At 41.9% G+C, this 17,593-nt stretch overlaps 2 protein-coding genes across 2 annotated transcripts; one reads left to right on the forward strand and one right to left on the reverse strand.

The window, feature by feature from the left end:
- Positions 1-2,303: 2,303 nt before the first annotated feature.
- On the reverse strand, positions 2,304-5,692 carry LOC138743628 (extracellular calcium-sensing receptor-like). The gene is given in 5 exon segments (XM_069899152.1): positions 2,304-2,431; positions 2,434-2,852; positions 4,315-4,487; positions 4,959-5,001; positions 5,514-5,692. Coding segments are annotated over 5 exon segments (942 nt in total).
- A 2,952-nt stretch (positions 5,693-8,644) lies between these two features.
- Positions 8,645-17,245, forward strand: LOC138743629 (extracellular calcium-sensing receptor-like). Its single transcript, XM_069899153.1, has 5 exons — positions 8,645-8,929; positions 9,314-10,141; positions 10,771-10,998; positions 16,045-16,168; positions 16,338-17,245. Exons 1-5 carry the CDS (start codon positions 8,672-8,674, stop codon positions 17,243-17,245), a joined length of 2,346 nt encoding a protein of 781 aa, XP_069755254.1. The 5' UTR covers positions 8,645-8,671.
- Positions 17,246-17,593: the final 348 nt, after the last annotated feature.

Raw genomic sequence — 17,593 nt, forward strand, 5'->3', positions numbered from 1 at the left:
TGAAAGAGACACAAGATTTATTGTCACAAAAAAATTGGCGTATTGGAAAACTACAGTTGGCGAAACAACATAAAAATAGTGGGCCTGAAAGAAGGCAAAGAAGGGTCAAGTATGGAGGAATTTATAAAAGGATGGATCCCGAAGGTGTTGAGAATGACAGATTCACATGAAGAAATAGAAACTAAAAGGGCGTAAAGAGCACTAGTACCGAAACCACCACCACATCAGAAACTGAGATCCATATTGGTAAAACGTCTAAGATATATGACAAGAGAGAACATACTGGAGCAGGCAAGTAAGAAGGTTAGAGGAGACAATAAGCCATTGGAATATAAAGGACAAAAAATATTTTTTTACCTGGACATAAACTTCGAACTTTTATAGAAGAGGAAGGAATTCAACATGGTGAAAACAATCAGTATTTATTTCTGGGAAAGAGAATAGACTGCTCTCAGACCCAAAGAAAGCCCAAGAATTTGCTGAACATTTGCAGGACAGGAGAAGAGAGGAGGAGAAGTGTCAAGAAGGATGCCCAGCAAGAAAATATATAAAAATATGTAAAAATAATGTATATATAAAGATTTAAAGATGGATAAGAGAAGGGGAAGAAGGGGCAAAGAGAGAGAGCTTTGTTATATATGTAGGAAAATAGTGTTCTCTGGGGTGGGCTGGGGGGAGAATAATGGTTATTGTGAAAGCGAATGACACTTGTGAGTAATTTCGCAAACCAAATGGAAAGGGGAGTTGTAGTTGTGGTCAAGGGACAAGGGGCAACCCAAGGAGGTAGGGTTCATTTGGGGTTAAAGGGTTATTACTTGTGCGGAATATTTCATGTCTTAAGTGTGTTGTCATATATAGAGATTAAAAAGGAAACCTTAAAAAACAGTAATGGAAAAAAAAGGGGATAGAGGTGGTGAAGAGGTGGAAAAGAAGTGAAAATAAACATATAAGATGGCCACGTTGAACTATATGACTATAAACATTAAGGAATAAATAACCAAATTTAAGTGTATCCCATTGGAAGAAAAAAAATCACATATAATTTAAAAGACAAAGTTACAATGTTTGAAAAAACCTGGGAATCATACATGGAACTTAAAAGAAAGAGCAAGCCTTGGACCACCACCACCTAAAATGATAAGAAGATAAACACGATCAGATTTAATGTGAATAAGTAGATGATACGTCTTTTTTGTTTGTATTCCTTTTGTATAAAGATATTGTTTTATTGTATTTTATATGTGCAATATTTACTGTTTTTGGAGGAGGGTGGGAAGGGAGAAGGGAGGGATGGGGGTTAAAAAAAAAGAGAAAATGTCACTGTGTATATTTAAAGAGATGCATCTGTAAATATTTTGGTTGATATGGTTCATGGTGCGATAAAGAATTACCAAAAAAAAAGAAAGAAGGAAGAGAGAATAGAGGGAAATACTGGCTGATTTGCTTCTCATGGTCCTTTGGAAGATTCTCAGCTTATGCACAGGGATACCCAAGCCCTCTGATTATCAACACCCAAATCCCTCCCCAATTGCAAACTTCTCAGCATTGCGTTGTTTTCACCACAGCCCTTCTTGCGCATTGTGCTGCAGCCGCATGTATCTGCAGATTCCCTCCGCCTGTTAGTTTCCTTTTGAAGTTCCTCATAATATCCAATATTCCTCATTTTGTGTCAACAGCAAATATGAAAATGTTACATTCCCATTGACAACGTTCGTTGATGTCGATTGAGCTCCAGCTTCGTGCTTCCTGTACACCACTACTCACAAGTGAACCCAATGAAAGCAGAAAGAACCCATCACAAATAACCCTTAATTCCCTTAAATAATGAACGATCGACCCACGACAAGTTAAACTCAATTTTTCAATTAGAGCTGCAAATGTGTTGCCCCGTGTGATGATTCTACCTGAAGTAACCAGGAATATAAATCTCCTTAATCCATTTCTCTCATTCTGTGTTATATCTATGCACGGCCCAGTTTGTAGCAGCTTTTAATGTTCTGAATCGAGCACATTTCTTTTCAATTCTCATCAAATTAAACTACCGACCCATCAATAACGAATCAAGAAAATTTTAATATGCAGGAATCAGATACACTGACGTGCAATAGAACTCACACGCGTTTTAATAATAGTACAGAAGCTGGAGGGGCATCTGAACTCGAAGGAGTGTCCCGATCTGAAACGTTGGCTGTGCGTTTCCCTCTATGGGGGCTGCCTGGCCCGTTGACTCTCAGTAGCTTTTCGTTGTTTACTCAGGATTCCAGCATCTGCAATTTCGCGTGTTTCTTAGTTTATGGTGAAGTTCATTTGCCCATCATGTATTTCTTTGTGTTATTTTGCACTAAAATAATGTAATATTTGGGTGCAAAAATACAGACCAACAAACCAAAGCTTGAGACCCAGATAGAAAACACTTCCACGGCCACCGTGTTCTCCCTGGAGAACTCGCATAAGTTGGAATAAAAGTGCTGAAGGTGATGTACTTGGCGTCGTTGAAATTATCTGGAAGTTTCCGGGAAAGGAAACCGAGAACTAAACACACCGTAGATAAAAGAGCAATAGAGGCCGATACCAAGTAAAAGGCCGTTAATGACCCCACGTCACATTCCAGAATAATGATGTCTCGATAATAGCTCATGTTTTTCAGGGGATGGGGAGGTGGCACACTTAGCCAGACAACGCAAATTGAAACTTGCAAAAATGTCAGGATACATACACACACCCAGCCGTTTATCACGCTCCTGTTGGGAAGAGTTGCTTTAAAGGCAACCACAACAAGAATGGTTTTGCCCAAAATGCAAGAAATACAGAGAACTAAAACAACTCCGAAAACAGTGCGACGCAACCTGCAAGACACAGATGTTCAAGATGTTTTTAAATGGCGTAATTGTACCCACCTCTTCAACGACCTGCAGCACTTTGCATTGTTTCTGTGTGAAAAGGTTAAGTTCAGGTCCATTTAAAATATTCCATCGCTCATCGCACTCTCGTTTTAAATTTTCCTATCCCAGAATAGTACGTGTGACTTTTCACGTTTGAAATGCCATCTTATATTCTTTATATCCCTGGAAGGCCGCCTCTCATCCTCCCATCCTTTAAGAATGATAGTCCAAGCCTATCCAGCTTCTATCTTCAATTCTATGCCTTCATTTCCTGTAAAATCCTTGTAAATCTTTTTCAACATTTACAGATTAATGTACAGCGGCAACCCATTCTCTCTAACCAATGTTTGTATGTTCGATTGCCATCAAAGTGTACACATCAGAGAGATTTGAGGCCCCTACAGCCCAGCAAAATCCATCCTGGGCATTAAAACTAGTCTCAGAATATACCCTTTTTATTTGCCTCAAATCTCATGAGCTCCATAAAGGTGCTACCAGCCACCCTCTTAGCAGTAACCATTTAACTCACGAACCCCCTCCCTATACCTTAGGAATGCTCAAGGACTGGAAATGACCAGTGGAATCATGAATGTTCACAGGCTGCACTTGCAATGACGATACAAACAGAGGTTGAGCACGGGATCGAACCAGGGTCATCGGAGCTTTCAGTAAGCGGCTGTACCAGCATGTTGCCTGCATACATTTCAATCTCTCTCAAATGGTGAAAAGGGGGCGGGAATGGTCATTGTTCAACTCAGATGAGAAAAAGAATGCGGCCCCAGTGAAAGGCTGGCCATTTTCTTTTTCTTTCCAGTGAATCGAACCTCTCACCAACCTCTAAAAACGAAGTTTTTCTCTGGTGAGGACAAAAATATATCGACGCGATTATTTTACCAACCGTCCGATGCTTTACGAAGTCTTGCAGAACATGATTTTTCAGATTTGAGAATCTTCAATATTTCCCAGGTTTTTATCTGCAACATCTTGAACGATTCCAATTTTAATCGTGGAAATAAAGTGTCTACAGTTGAATGACGAACTACACGCCGTCATTTCAACAAACTATGACAGATGAGCAATACAAATGGGATGGGAAGAATATAAGAAATCACGGTGGCCATTCAGCCCAACGTTCAAATTCCTCATCTCTTCCATTGAAATCCTTTCATACACCCGCCTTATTCTAATCAAGGTCCGTGTTTCACTCATGATTGTTCCAATTATCCAATCACTCTTGGTGTTGCAATCCCAGATTTTCATTTCTCCGTGTGTTTCACTCCTTGGTAACCAAGAGCAAACATGTCCTACCTCTTTGTTGACCTGCCTATCTGTAAATGCCATTATCCATTTCAGAGATCAACACAATTGTCACCCACATTCATGCAATTTAACTTCATGACTGGAGGAGTTTTGTTTTGTTTTTACAAGGTACCTGTTTGGCTGCATCAGGTTCACATGTATATTGTGCTTAGATATATGACAATAAACATTATCATTCTGATTTAACTGAATATTGGGTTCCACAACTACATCGTGGTTGCTTCGCCAGTGCATCGCAGACTTGTGCTCAATTCTGAGCGCCACATGCCTGATGAAAGGTCGGTCCTTAAGAGATAACCAGAAGGTGCTCATTAAGCACATCACATGGCTGAATAACTCCAGTTCTGTGTATAGTCTGGAGACACAGGACCTTTCTGCTTGGAATGAAGGAGGATGTGCAGTCATGTATTCGAAGAATTAAATCATGAAGGGTATGGACAGCGTGGACGAAGGGAAGTAGTCCTCATTGGAATAACATTCAGGATTTGACCATTCTACTCTGGGAAACAGACTGACGATCAATCCCGTCAACGCCTCCAATATTTCATGTGTCAGGTCGCCCCTTGGTCTCCGACTCTCCAGAGAAAACAATCTAAGTTTGTCCAACCTCTCCTTTTACGTGATGTACTCCAATCCAGGGAATGTCTTATTTTGCATCCCTTCAAAGGCCTCCACATCCTTCCTGTAATGAGGCAACTAGAGGCTTCTATTTATATCATAGGGAGATGAAGCCATACAGGTCCTTCCGCCCATTACGTCCATGCAGATGACGTTGGCATTGTGGGTTCGTCCCATTACCCTGAAAGAAATGGACAGTGTGGATGGAGAGTAAGTTCTTAATAACAGAGTGGTCTAAAATGAACTGGACCACCCAAACTTTTCTGCTTTTGTGGGATTTGAGATGTGGGAGGAAACTAATAGGGGCACGATGAGTACTTTCACAAAATCATCTGTGGAGAAAAGCAAAAGTCCATCGGGCCTTTCGTTAAAAAATAACATCTCCAGCCCATGTCAGGGATTGTTTCAAAATGCATTTCTGATGAACCCCTTTACTTTCACGGTTAAAGGTCGACCGCTTTATTTCCCTCAGCAATTTGCTTTTGCTTCCTAATCCACCATCTGCCGTCTCTTTGTCTTCTTGTAGTTAACACGCTGCTTAAAACTTTTTCCCCAAAACTGGACTTTGTTCACAATAAATTATTTATAAAAAAAAGAAAACCGTTCAAATTCTTTTACACCTGTTGTACAAATCATGTATATACGTTCCCATCAATGTGCATTGTCACATTTGTCCTCTAAATACACCATTACCACCCCGTGACACCTTGTTGCTTCTCCTCCCTCTGTGTCTGAGGGAATTCTCCTCGGTCTCTGCCCCTCAATTCCTGGTAATGGGAGGACTCCAGATGGTGGTCCTTCCCAACAGCGTCCTGACTGTACCAAACCTCAGCATGTATTCCTGCATCCTGGAATGTGTCCGTCGGCAGCATTCTTGCGCCTACATGTGCTGAAAGACCAGGAAGTTGACCAAAGGAGGACCGAGGTGGTGGTCTTCCAGCAGTTCTGGATATTTGCCTCTGTGTGGGTCCCCGGGAGTAGCCTGTAGATCATGTGATCTAATTAGATTACTCGAATTAATATTTGGCATAAATGATCCATTAGACAATGGTGATCGTTACTCAATATCAGCCCTTTCCTTTTCGCTGTTCAAACGTCCTGTTATCAATGATGCCAGGACGCAGTTGTCTTTGGAGGGAAAGAACCCCACTTAAGGAAGTGGATCTCAACTCTGTCCCCGCACTGTTGAAACAAATCACTCTACTTGTTTTCAGGGTTTATTCTCCAACTTAGAATTGGTTTCAGTTATTCTTGATGGAATGTGGACAACATGACTACATTATCTCATTGGGGGAACCGAGGCTTTATACTCTCTGGGAGTTCTTATTTCATTGGGCTATGTATATTTTCTCTGGGGTGACTATTTGAATACTTTCATTAGATATAATTTTTATTCGTTGTTATTTCCCTAGCCACTCGCCAGATGTAAATACATCAATACACGTGTCCCCATATACCATGTCATAATTGAATTAATGCACTGGCTGCACTTGAAAATCCATTTGGGAATTCCTTCGATTTTAATAGAGATCATATAAATTCAGGTTCTTCCCTTTAAAGTGTAACGATAGTGACAGGTCCCCTGCAATAGAACAATGCCTTGGTTTCTGGTTCTCCTGTTGCTGGCCGCGACGCGAGAAACACGCGAAATCGTCTGTAGGCGTCGAGCAAAAGTCAGTTTGTCTGATTTAGCCAAGGATGGGGATATCATTCTTGGAGGAATATTTACGGTGCACATGGATCCGATTCTAGACTTCCCTTCGTTCGCTTTTCCTCCGAAAAGCACTGGGTGCAGAAGGTGGGTCCACCTCTTGGAGGCAGGCATTTGGTCGCTATTCGGAACAATGTTGTCATCCTTTGGTTTGATATTTGAATTCGAGAGTTAATTATCGTCTGACCACTGTTATCTCTATTTTCCTTTCCTGCCTCTGTAACAATACATTTAACATCGTACTTCCACGGAAAAAATGTTGAAATAAACTTTGCTATTCAGCTACTTTATGTCAAATTTGAAAAGAAACTTGACAAATCGAATGCACGTTTGAACGGAGTGGTATTTACTGTATGTTGTAGTAAGGTACCATCAATGGCCGATTTAAATTTCCATGTCAGATAGTTCAGTAATACGTAATGATACCTTGTGGGCATTTTCTCTGGGGATCTTCTGGGCAAATTAACTACATTCTTTCGTTTTGTAAGACTGTGGGGATGGACTCTCCAGAGCGGGAGTCTGTGACCGATTCTGACATGAGGGTTTTTGCAATGAATTCATTCAGAGCTGCGAAATGTAAATAGAAATGGCTGATTTTCGTGCTCTCCCACTAAATCTAAATTGAACTTTTTTGGAAGGGGAGGGAAATTAAATCATGAATGATATCCAGGCTCCGTTGCCATGGCATTATATGCTAATACCGAATAAGAAAGGAAAGACTATTGTCTTCTCTGATGAACTGGGAAACATCTCATCTTCTCCCTGCGCTGCAATGACAATGTGGCATTAAGAATCTCAGTACGTGTCTGACCTTGTTGACAAAGCTTCCCTCGATTTCCTGAAGATATATCTTTCTTGAAATACTCGGAAACTGAATCTACCCTGCTCTCGTGATCTGAAAATTCTATCCTTCTTGATACTCTATCCCTCTTGTGTGAAAAAAAATCGTTCCTTTCAGAAATACACGACCTACATTTCAAGTGCAAACCAAGCGAAGATCCAAACTAATTCAGGCTTGCTCGATACCTGCTGGAGAACCATCTTTATTTTTAAAATAATTAATCATTCTGACTAATAATTATGTCCTTTTCTCATATATATAATTTATATTAGCATTTCGCCTTCCACTTTAATTGGCAGGTAAGGTAACTTTTATTACCATTGATAGGAGTGTAGTGGAAACGTACAGCAGAGAAACGGATCTGTCGGCCCACGGTGTCTATTATCTCCGTGGATCCGTTTGAAATGCCAGGCCCGGACACCGTGGCCGTTTTAACGCGATCATTCTATCTGCTTAATGTTATTCGCCCTCTGCGACGGAGCAGATTGTCCTTCTATGGCCTTGGATTTGAACATTATTGTATGCTATTAATCTGAAGGCTCGCTAAAGCGCACGTCGCTATTTGTGGTTATGGTTTAATGTAAATAACATCGTCAATGTTGCCTGAATGACGACATCTAAATAATGAGAAAATAGCTGGAAATGGCTTGATGTGTTTATATTATAATTTATTGGGTGTGCAAGACATCTAAAGCAACAACATTTGGTACATATGATCTTCAGGCAATATCATCTGAATTCCGCTCATTCTTTTGTCACTAAACTGACTTGAGTGATCACTGAGGGACCTCAAAATGCTCAATGCCTCGGGTAACACTTTGACCTCCTCGTTACCATCGGAGGATCGCTGCACTTGCGAGATCGACGACGATTTCTGGGAATGGTGGGAGCTCGTCCAGATCCCTGGTGCGGGGAACGCCGTTTGCTGTTGGGACGGATTACCTTGGAGGCCTTGAGCTAGGAGGTGGTGAAATATCAACAAGTGCGGGTCCAGAGTCGAGGACAGAGTTGGGTGCAGGTGGAGAGGTTTGTGCCCAGAGCTGAAACCTGATGCTGGAACATATTAGGGCCGGGGAGCTGGAAGCCATTGATCCTGAGTGACACATACGTTTCCTTTTCTATCGACGAGGTATGTAAAATTAATTGCGCGAATAATCAGGACTTGCTGTGGTTTTTGGATGATCCTTTGCGAACGATAACTTTTTTACATTTCAATGTATGATTGAATTCCTAACTTTCAGTTTTTATCACATACTTATCCGCAGTATTAACTTTTCGAGCTTCCGAGTAGCGCAAACCATGATTTTTGCCATTGAAGAAATAAACCAGAATGAAAATCTACTTCCTGGGATCTCCCTCGGGTACAAGATCCACGACGACTGCTCGTCTTCCGCGATCGCTTCGAAAGCAGCGCTCACTTTAACCAATGGAGGAGAGGAACTGATTGAATACCCAGAATGTAGAGGCTCCTCCAACGTCGCTGCCATCGTGGGTTGTGATATATCCACAAACTCCATCGTCACCGCAAACACGATCGGATCCTTTGGAATCCCGATGGTAATGGGCCAGATATTTGATTGTAATGTTATGATAACGACATTCAACTCGCTTCAGATTCCTTCTTTAGCACAGACATGAACACACATGGTCCGGGCTGTGAGTTGGGGGGTGTGCCATAATTGGTGGTGGTCGTAAGATCGTAATTCAAAGAGCTCGGGTAATTACCACAATTCATATCCAGCAGAAGCGTGGAAAGATGTTAGTTGTAAAATTGACGTAATTCTGCAAAATAATCTCAGAATTCCCGTTCCCTTCTCAATGCTGAATACTTGCTGTTGTGTACAAGGATCAAATATTTCACTTTGAAATGGTAGCGACGTCTCTGTCATTTTCAGTGCAAGCCTGAGCAAGGTACTCATGTAGTTAACATTTCCTCTGCAGGTTAGTCACTTCTCCACCTGCTCCTGTCTGAGCGATAAGCAGGAATACCCTACGTTCTTCAGAACGATACCCAGTGACGAACACCAGTCCAGAATTCTCGCAGAACTCGTGCGAGCCTTCGGCTGGTCTTGGATCGGAACCCTTAGAAGTAACACCGAATACGGCAATTTTGGAATGCAGGGATTTGTGGAGCACGTGGAAAAGTTTGGGGTTTGTATCGCCTACTCGGAATCATTTTACAGGACCGACCCAGCGGAGAAAATCAGGAAAATTGTCCAGGTGATTAAACAGGCGTCCACAAAAGTGGTGGTGGCGTTTCTTGATATTGGTGATATGCGAGTTTTATTGAACGAAATTTGGCGTCAAAACGTAACGGGTATACAGTGGATTGGAAGCGAGGGCTGGATTACAGGAAACCTTCTGCCGCCTCAAGTAGAAGGAAGGTATATCACCGGGACTATCGGGCTGGCAACTCATAGGACAGAGATCGCCGAACTCAGAAATTTCCTTCATAATGTCCATCCTTCCAATTTTCCTGGAAACCGTTTGGTGACAGAGTTTTGGGAAACTTTATTTACATGTTATTTTACCATTGACAACATAACAGGAAATTCTCCAGTTCCATTTCGGCAGTGCACAGGGAAGGAACAGATGGAAGGGATAGAAAACTCCTACCTTCCAGCGATAATGGACGGAAGTTCTTACCACGTGTATAAAGCGGTCTACGCTATCGCTCATGCGCTCCACGACCTGTTAACCTGTGAAGAAGGCAACGGGCCCTTTGCGAATCACACATGTGCACAGATTTCAAACTTTGAGCCTTGGCAGGTAGGAAATCCTACACCTATTTTGTTACCCAATCGGCAATGATAAAAGTTTGGACCTTATCTTGTGACATTTGCATTCACCTTGTATATGTTTTTGTGGTGATCGAAATTTTATTTTCAGACTTTACATTTTATTTTAAAATAAAATTTTATTTTAGAAGGTCAATATTTTAGTCTGTGAAGTGTGGGAAATGGGGCCCCTAATTTGCAGAGATAAGGACTCCCCCGATTACCTTGTGATTTTCATTTTGATTAACTGCATTGGGCAACAGCCGAAGGATAATGTTAGACGGGAACTGGTAGAACATTCCAGCTTTCGGAATGATCGAGTGTGGGGGGTTCGTTTCTCATTTTTGCAGAGCACCATCTAACAGACGGAAACCCTACGGGGCAGTACTCGCTCCGGCTTGCTGTGGAGCGGCAGAGAGCTCAAGTATATCCTCCCCAGCCTGTGGTTCAGTGGTGATGCCCAGTGAACCGCGGCGTCTATTTTAATACTTGACCCATCTTCAGAAATACTGAAGAGGCGTCTCAATATGTCTCGCCACAAGGCGTTCAAACTGGGTGGACAGTGACATCGAGCCCACGGCAGGGCTAAAGGTTAACCTTCCTTCCTTCCTTCCTCCCCAGCTGCTCCACTACATGCGTTTCGTCAATTTCACAGCGAAGACGGGAGAAAATATTTATTTTGATGCAAATGGTGATCCAGTGCCAAGATACGAATTCGTGAACTTGCAAACTAATTCGGAGGGTAGAGTGGACATTGTGAACATTGGATATTATGATGGGTCAGCTCCGCCAGGGCGCGAACTGGCAATGAACACGGGGGATATAGTGTGGAGCGGGAATGCAAATAAGGTATGCCTTTTTTTTCACCGTGGATTTATATCGGGGAAGTGGAAAATAATGGGATTAGGGTGATATGGTGGATGTTGTCATTTCTTACCGAATCCTCTGATTTGACCAATTTAAAGTGCACTCTCCCCAGTTTTCCTTCTTGGAGTTCAGAAAAAATAGGGACCACCATCTTCAAATGTGAGAGACCCTAAGAGACCTTGACAGGGTAGATGTTGAGATTGTTTCACCAGTTTGAACGTGTCGAACGAGAAGATTTTTTTAAAGATCAATGATTAAGACTAAACAATGTGTAATTTCTCGCCTGAGAGTCTCGAGAATTTATGCTAGATCGTTAGATACATGAATTCGTAGAAAGATCAAGGAATTGACAGTCATGCAGAACTACCATAGAAGCGGAGTTGAGGAGGCACAGATTTTATATTTCAGTTTATTATCATACATGACTTCACTTACAACCGCTGGATCCTTTATTCTGGGGGCGAGGCAGAATTGCCACTTATTGCTAGTGCGAAAAAAAAACTATACACCCCATATACATATAAACAAATAAATAAATGTCAATAGATAAGAAATGTAGACGAAGCGAACTGTGCAATGCAGAGAGAGAGAGAAAATCACTAAGCGCACAAGCAAGAGTCCTTAAATGAGTCCCTGATTGAGTTTGTCGTTGATGAATCTGACGATGGAGGGGTAGCAGCTATTCCTGAACCTGGTGGAGTGAGTCGTGTGGCAGCAGCCAGAACGGAGTGGAGATCCTTGATAATTACTGCTGCTCTACAACGGCAGCGTTCCCTGTAGATGTTCTCGATGGTGGGGAGGGTTTTACCTGTTATGTCCTGGGTTGTGACCACTACTGTGGAAAGAATATTAACTTGTTGCAACATGGCTTTGTTTGTCTGCCTAAAGTAACAAACAAAGACAAATCCATCTCTGGCACTTGCCTCCCATCCACTGAAAGCATCAATCTGAGACGCTGCCTGAAAAAGGAAGCCAACAGCATAAGGGGGCTCCCATCAACCTAGTCGCAGCTCTTGCTGCTGTTCCATTCAGGCAGAAGGTATAGAAGCCAGAGGTCCAGCACTTTCAGGTTCAAGAATATGTTTTTTTTTTTATCTAACAGCTCCCAGGATGAGACCAACAGATCATCAGAAATGTCTTCATTCTTCTATGCAAGTTGAAGGGAAACACTTCGTATTTTATCTGGGAGCCCTTCAACCAGATAGCACCAACATTGACCTTTCCAGTTTTCTATTAGCATCCCACCCCATGTCTCCTTTCCCCCCTGTCTATCTGCCTCTCTATTCCCTTTACCCCCTGCATCCTTTATCCCAGCTCTGCATTCGCAGAGATATTCCTCTTGTCCCTAACATTCCAACATTTCCTCTACCCTGGCCTCTTCTCCATATCCAATTATCAGCTTTTTTCTGTAGTTTGCCTTCCTCCCTCTGTCGTTTATTTTATTCATCCATTGCATGCATGAAGAAATGTCCAGGGCCGAATCATCTGTAATATATCTTTATCTCTCATGGACGCTGCGAGACCAGCTGAGTTCCTCCTGCATTTCTGTTTTTACTACAATCATAGCATCTGCAGACTTCTGTGTTTCACTTTATCCAACAGCACTCATGCTTTTGAACCTCCATGTCCTACCCTAAAACCAACATAAATTACTCAGGGACCGCCAAAGGATCTTTTTGCACAACTGAAATGTAACTTTTTTTCTTGCACTAGTTTCACTGTAATTTTTAAATTTGAAATGTATTATCTCTAGTTCAGTCTTGGCATATATGGTAATTTAATTTATGCTATTGTTGTGGTGTATCTTGTGCACCTGTGTGGCTGCAGGGAGTAAATATTTTGGTACATCATTCTCTTTCTTTGGCTTGGCTTCACGGACGAAGATTTATGGAGGGGGTAAAAGTCCACGTCAGCTGCAGGCTCGTTTGTGGCTGACAAGTCTGATGCGGGACAGGCAGACACGGTTGCAGCGGCTGCAGGGGAAAAATGGTTGGTTGGGGTTGGGTGTTGGGTTTTTCCTCCTTTGCCTTTTGTCAGTGAGGTGGGCTCTGCGGTCTTCTTCAAAGGAGGTTGCTGCCCGCCAAACTGTGAGGCGCCAAGATGCACGGTTTGAGGCGATATCAGCCCACTGGCGGTGGTCAATGTGGCAGGCACCAAGAGATTTCTTTAGGCAGTCCTTGTACCTTTTCTTTGGTGCACCTCTGTCACGGTGGCCAGTGGAGAGCTCGCCATATAACACGATCTTGGGAAGGCGATGGTCCTCCATTCTGGAGACGTGACCCACCCAGCGCAGCTGGATCTTCAGCAGCGTGGACTCAATGCTGTCGACCTCTGCCATCTCGAGTACTTCGACGTTAGGGATGAAAGCGCTCCAATGGATGTTGAGGATGGAGCGGAGACTTCATTATACTTACAGTATGTATGCATCAACAAACTTACATTGTGTTATGGACATTTAAGGTGTGAGTAAAATGTTTGCATAGTGATGGTTGCCCGAGCATGCAGTCAAGAGAAATGGTTAAAGATCATAGAGTAGCAATGTTTATAAGGCATCTGGATGGAGACATGAAGTGGCATTGAATGGAGGGAAATAGACCATGGGCAGGCAGAGATGCCATCATGGTTGGTACAGACATCAAGGGGCGAAGGACAATTATCACATTCTCTGGGCCAGTTCTCTTCACAACAGGGAAAGATACAAGGAAGTAAAATATTGCAACAAGGGACGATTAGCCTAGTGGTTAGAGCAACGCTGTTACAGCACCAACGATCAGGACCTTGGTTCAAATCCGGCGCTGTCTGTAAGGAGTTTGTATGTTCTCCACGTGTCTGCATGGTTTCCCACGGGGACTCTGGTCTCCCACTTTTCAAAACGTACCATTTGGTGGTTCTAGGTTTAATTGGTGAAACTGCGCGGCATAAGCCGAAACTGTGCTGTATATCTACATTTTAAATTTTTTAATTTAAATTTAAATTCAACATCATGAATAGTTTGCGGAAGAAAATTGCCGGAAAACAGTGCAGCAAGCTGTGCACCTACCTCATAGCTCTAATGACGCATGCTCCATCCTGCCCTGAGCTGCTGGTGGCGTGGAGTATACACGTTCTCCCTGCAACTGCATGAGTTTCTTAAAGGTGCTTGGATTTCTTACCAGATGCCAAAGATGTGCTGTTTCGTTGGCAACTAGCTCCTGGTGTGTGGGTGTTAGTTATCAAACACCCCCTCCACTAATCCTGGCATGTTTCCCCAAATTTCTATCAACTCCCTCAGATTCTGCGTCTCACCAACACACCAGCATATCCCTAGGCCTGGCCCTAACCTTGATCTGAGTCAACAATAAGAGGTATAGAAGAGAAAGAAACTGACCTGTAGAATATTGTCATGGCAAATGGACAGCCAGCAACTTTGGGAAGAGCATTTTTCTTTCTTTACTTTTTTAATATTAGTATTGAATGTTATATAATAGGACATTCTTACATAAAAGAATGATGCATAAAATTAATGCAGACTGTAACAGACCGGATGAGCACAATATATCAGAGAGAAAAATATTTCTATTTTGCAAAATATTATTCAAAGGTCAAAATGAAAAAAGGAAAATAGAAAAAAGTATACAATTAATGAATCTAAACCCCAAACAATTCCTAAGTTGCATAACAATATAGAAAACAACTGCCAGTAGAAATAAAAAGATACACATAGCCACAAGAATCACAAAGAACCTGATTATGATCCCATTAGAGGCTGTGAAAATAATTCCAAAAAGAACCTCAAAGATTAGGAAAAATTAAATTCGAGCCACTGATGGAACTTATTATTTTCTCCAAGGTTAAATGTTACATTGTATCATGTACCCATTGATTCTGAGAGGTTGGGACAGTGTCTTTCCACTGAATCAAAATAACTCGTCTTCAATAAGAGAGGCTAATACGTGATATGGAAATGAAGACCATTTCATGACCCTCTGTTCAACCATCCCAAACAAGGCCACAATGGGTCTGGTGCTGGGTTTACATTAATAATTATTGATACAGTACAGAAGACTGCTTCCCAATACTTGGCAAGGGTTGAACAAGGCCAAAACATATGAATTAATGATCTGTCCTCATTCGTACATCTGTCATAAAAGGAGCTAATATTAGGGTAAATACAAACTAGTTTAACTTTAGACATATATGCTCTATGCACAACTTTGAATTGTAACAGTGCATGACGGGCACAAGGAGAAGACGAATTAACCAACAAAAATAGAGTTCCAAGAATCATCAGAAATAGAAATGTGGAGGTCCGACTGCCAGGCCTTTTTAATTTTATCGCTGAAGCTTGCCTTGATTTCAGCCAAGCATAATATACAATCACTATTAACCTTTCTGAGTTGGTTGAAAATTGTAAATTGTAAATTGTTTCTATCAAATTCATAACGGGAACCTGCAAGAATGTTGAATATTGAGAATAGAGAAAAGTCTCTAATCTGCAAATATCTAAAAAAAAGTGAGAATTTGGTCAATTTTTTTAAAATTGCTGAAATGTAGCAAGATTATTATCAATAAATAAATCAGAAAAATGTTTAATACCTAATCTTGGCCAATCCTGAAAAGCAGGGTCCAAGGTTGAAAAAAATAATTAGATAAAATAGGACTGAAAAGTAGAAACCTTTAGTGCCCAAAATGTTTTCTGAACTGATCATAGCCTCACATATCTACATTATCTACACTGTAGTGCATTTGCCATACATTTGTCCTTGCATATAATCTGCCAAACCAACCATCACCCTCTCCCCCATCTCTTGGGAACTTCTTCATCCAGCTTCGTGTCAACTGCAAATATGGAGATATTTTATGCAATTCCTTCATCTGCAAGGTCATCAAAATATTTTGCAAATGGTTGGGTTACTTCACTGTTCCTCATTAGTAACTCCCTGCCAATCTGAAAAATACCCATTTATTGCCAATCTCTGCTTACTTCCTGGCAACCAATTATAGCTCTCTGTGATTACAGATACATATGTATGTTCGTTTTGTTTTTAGATTCCACAAGCAATTTGCTCAGAACCCTGTCTTCCTGGGACACGGAAAGTGAACCGAAAAGGGCAGCCAACATGTTGTTTTGACTGTGCAAAATGTGCCGATGGTGAAATTAGCAACATCACAGGTGAGTTCAGAGAGAGGGACAGGTTCATGGACAACCTGGTCAAATTGTCTGTTTCTTACTATAAAATTCTGTGACTCTATGTCCCACTATGAGACAGTGTCTCGTGAATTGCGAAGTACCGTGCTGACCAATATTCTTGTAGGGAACATCGGAAGTTATTATTTTTCAGATTCCACAGATTGCATCAAGTGTCCCTCAGAATATTGGTCCAATCAGCAGAAAACCCAATGTGTTCGCAAGAAGGTTGAGTTTCTTTCCTTTGGTGAAGATCTGGGGTTTGTGTTGGTGACGCTCGTTCTAGTGGGAGTCTGCTTCACCTTGGCCACTGCTGTGATTTTTTACCTCTATCAAGAAACTCCCATGGTGAAAGCGAACAACTCCGAGCTCAGCTTCCTCCTTCTCTTCGCTCTGATGCTTTGCTTCATTTGCTCGCTCACCTTCATTGGGGAACCCTCCGACTGGTCTTGCATGTTGCGTCGCACTGTTTTTGGAGTTGTTTTCGTTCTCTGCATTTCCTGCATTTTGGGCAAAACCATTCTAGTTGTGGTGGCCTTTAAAGCAACTCTTCCCAACAGGAGCGTGATGAACTGGTTTGGACCCACTCAGCAACGGCTGGGCGTGTGCATCCTGACATTTTTGCAGGCTTTAATTTGCGTTGTCTGGCTAAGTGTGTCACCTCCCCATCCCCTGAAAAACATGAGCTATTATCGAGACATCATTATTCTGGAATGTGACGCTGGGTCATTAACGGCCTTTTACTTGGTATCGGCCTATATTGCTCTTTTGTCCATTGTGTGTTTAGTTCTCGCTTTCCTTGCCCGGAAACTTCCAGACAACTTCAACGACGCCAAGTACATTACCTTCAGCATGTTGATCTTTTGCGCTGTTTGGATCACGTTTATTCCAGCTTATGTAAGTTCTCCGGGAAAGTACACAGTGGCTGTGGAAGTGTTTGCTATCTGGGCCTCAAGCTTTGGTTTGTTGGTCTGTATTTTTGCACCAAAATGTTACATTATCTTACTGAAACCGCAGATCAACACAAAGAGACACATGATGGGCAAAGAAGCTTCACTGTAACTCTGGGATACACTCCAATCTATGCAAATTGAAATGAGTCAAGTGGCATCCATGGAGTGAAATGGACATCCAGCCTTTCTGCCCTGGGCCTTTTTGCAGTTCAGATGCCACCTGGCCTGCTGTGTCTCCCTCACCACATCAATGTAGTATCTTGTATTTCTGGTTTGCATTGTTTCCGTGCCAATATGTGTAGTCCTTGCTCATTAAAGAACAGTTGTTCATGCTTGTCTAATTTTTTAGTGAATTGAAAATAAATGTGTTCCATCAGGTGTCAGTAAAATCACTGTTGCAAACCAAATAGAGCGAATGGTGCATCGGTTTAACAGAGAATGTGACGAATAGATAAAG

Source organism: Narcine bancroftii, chromosome 9 (genome assembly GCF_036971445.1).
Source record: "Narcine bancroftii isolate sNarBan1 chromosome 9, sNarBan1.hap1, whole genome shotgun sequence".
Taxonomy (NCBI): domain Eukaryota; kingdom Metazoa; phylum Chordata; class Chondrichthyes; order Torpediniformes; family Narcinidae; genus Narcine; species Narcine bancroftii.

Excerpts from the sequence above, each read along its gene's own strand:
- LOC138743629 (XM_069899153.1), top strand. The coding sequence starts at position 8,672 with ATGATTTTTGCCATTGAAGAAATAAACCAGAATGAAAATCTACTTCCT. Across the intron at positions 8,930-9,313 it reads GATCCTTTGGAATCCCGATG|GTTAGTCACTTCTCCACCTG; the intron begins GTAATGGGCCAG and ends TTTCCTCTGCAG. Across the intron at positions 16,169-16,337 it reads TGAAATTAGCAACATCACAG|ATTCCACAGATTGCATCAAG; the intron begins GTGAGTTCAGAG and ends ATTATTTTTCAG.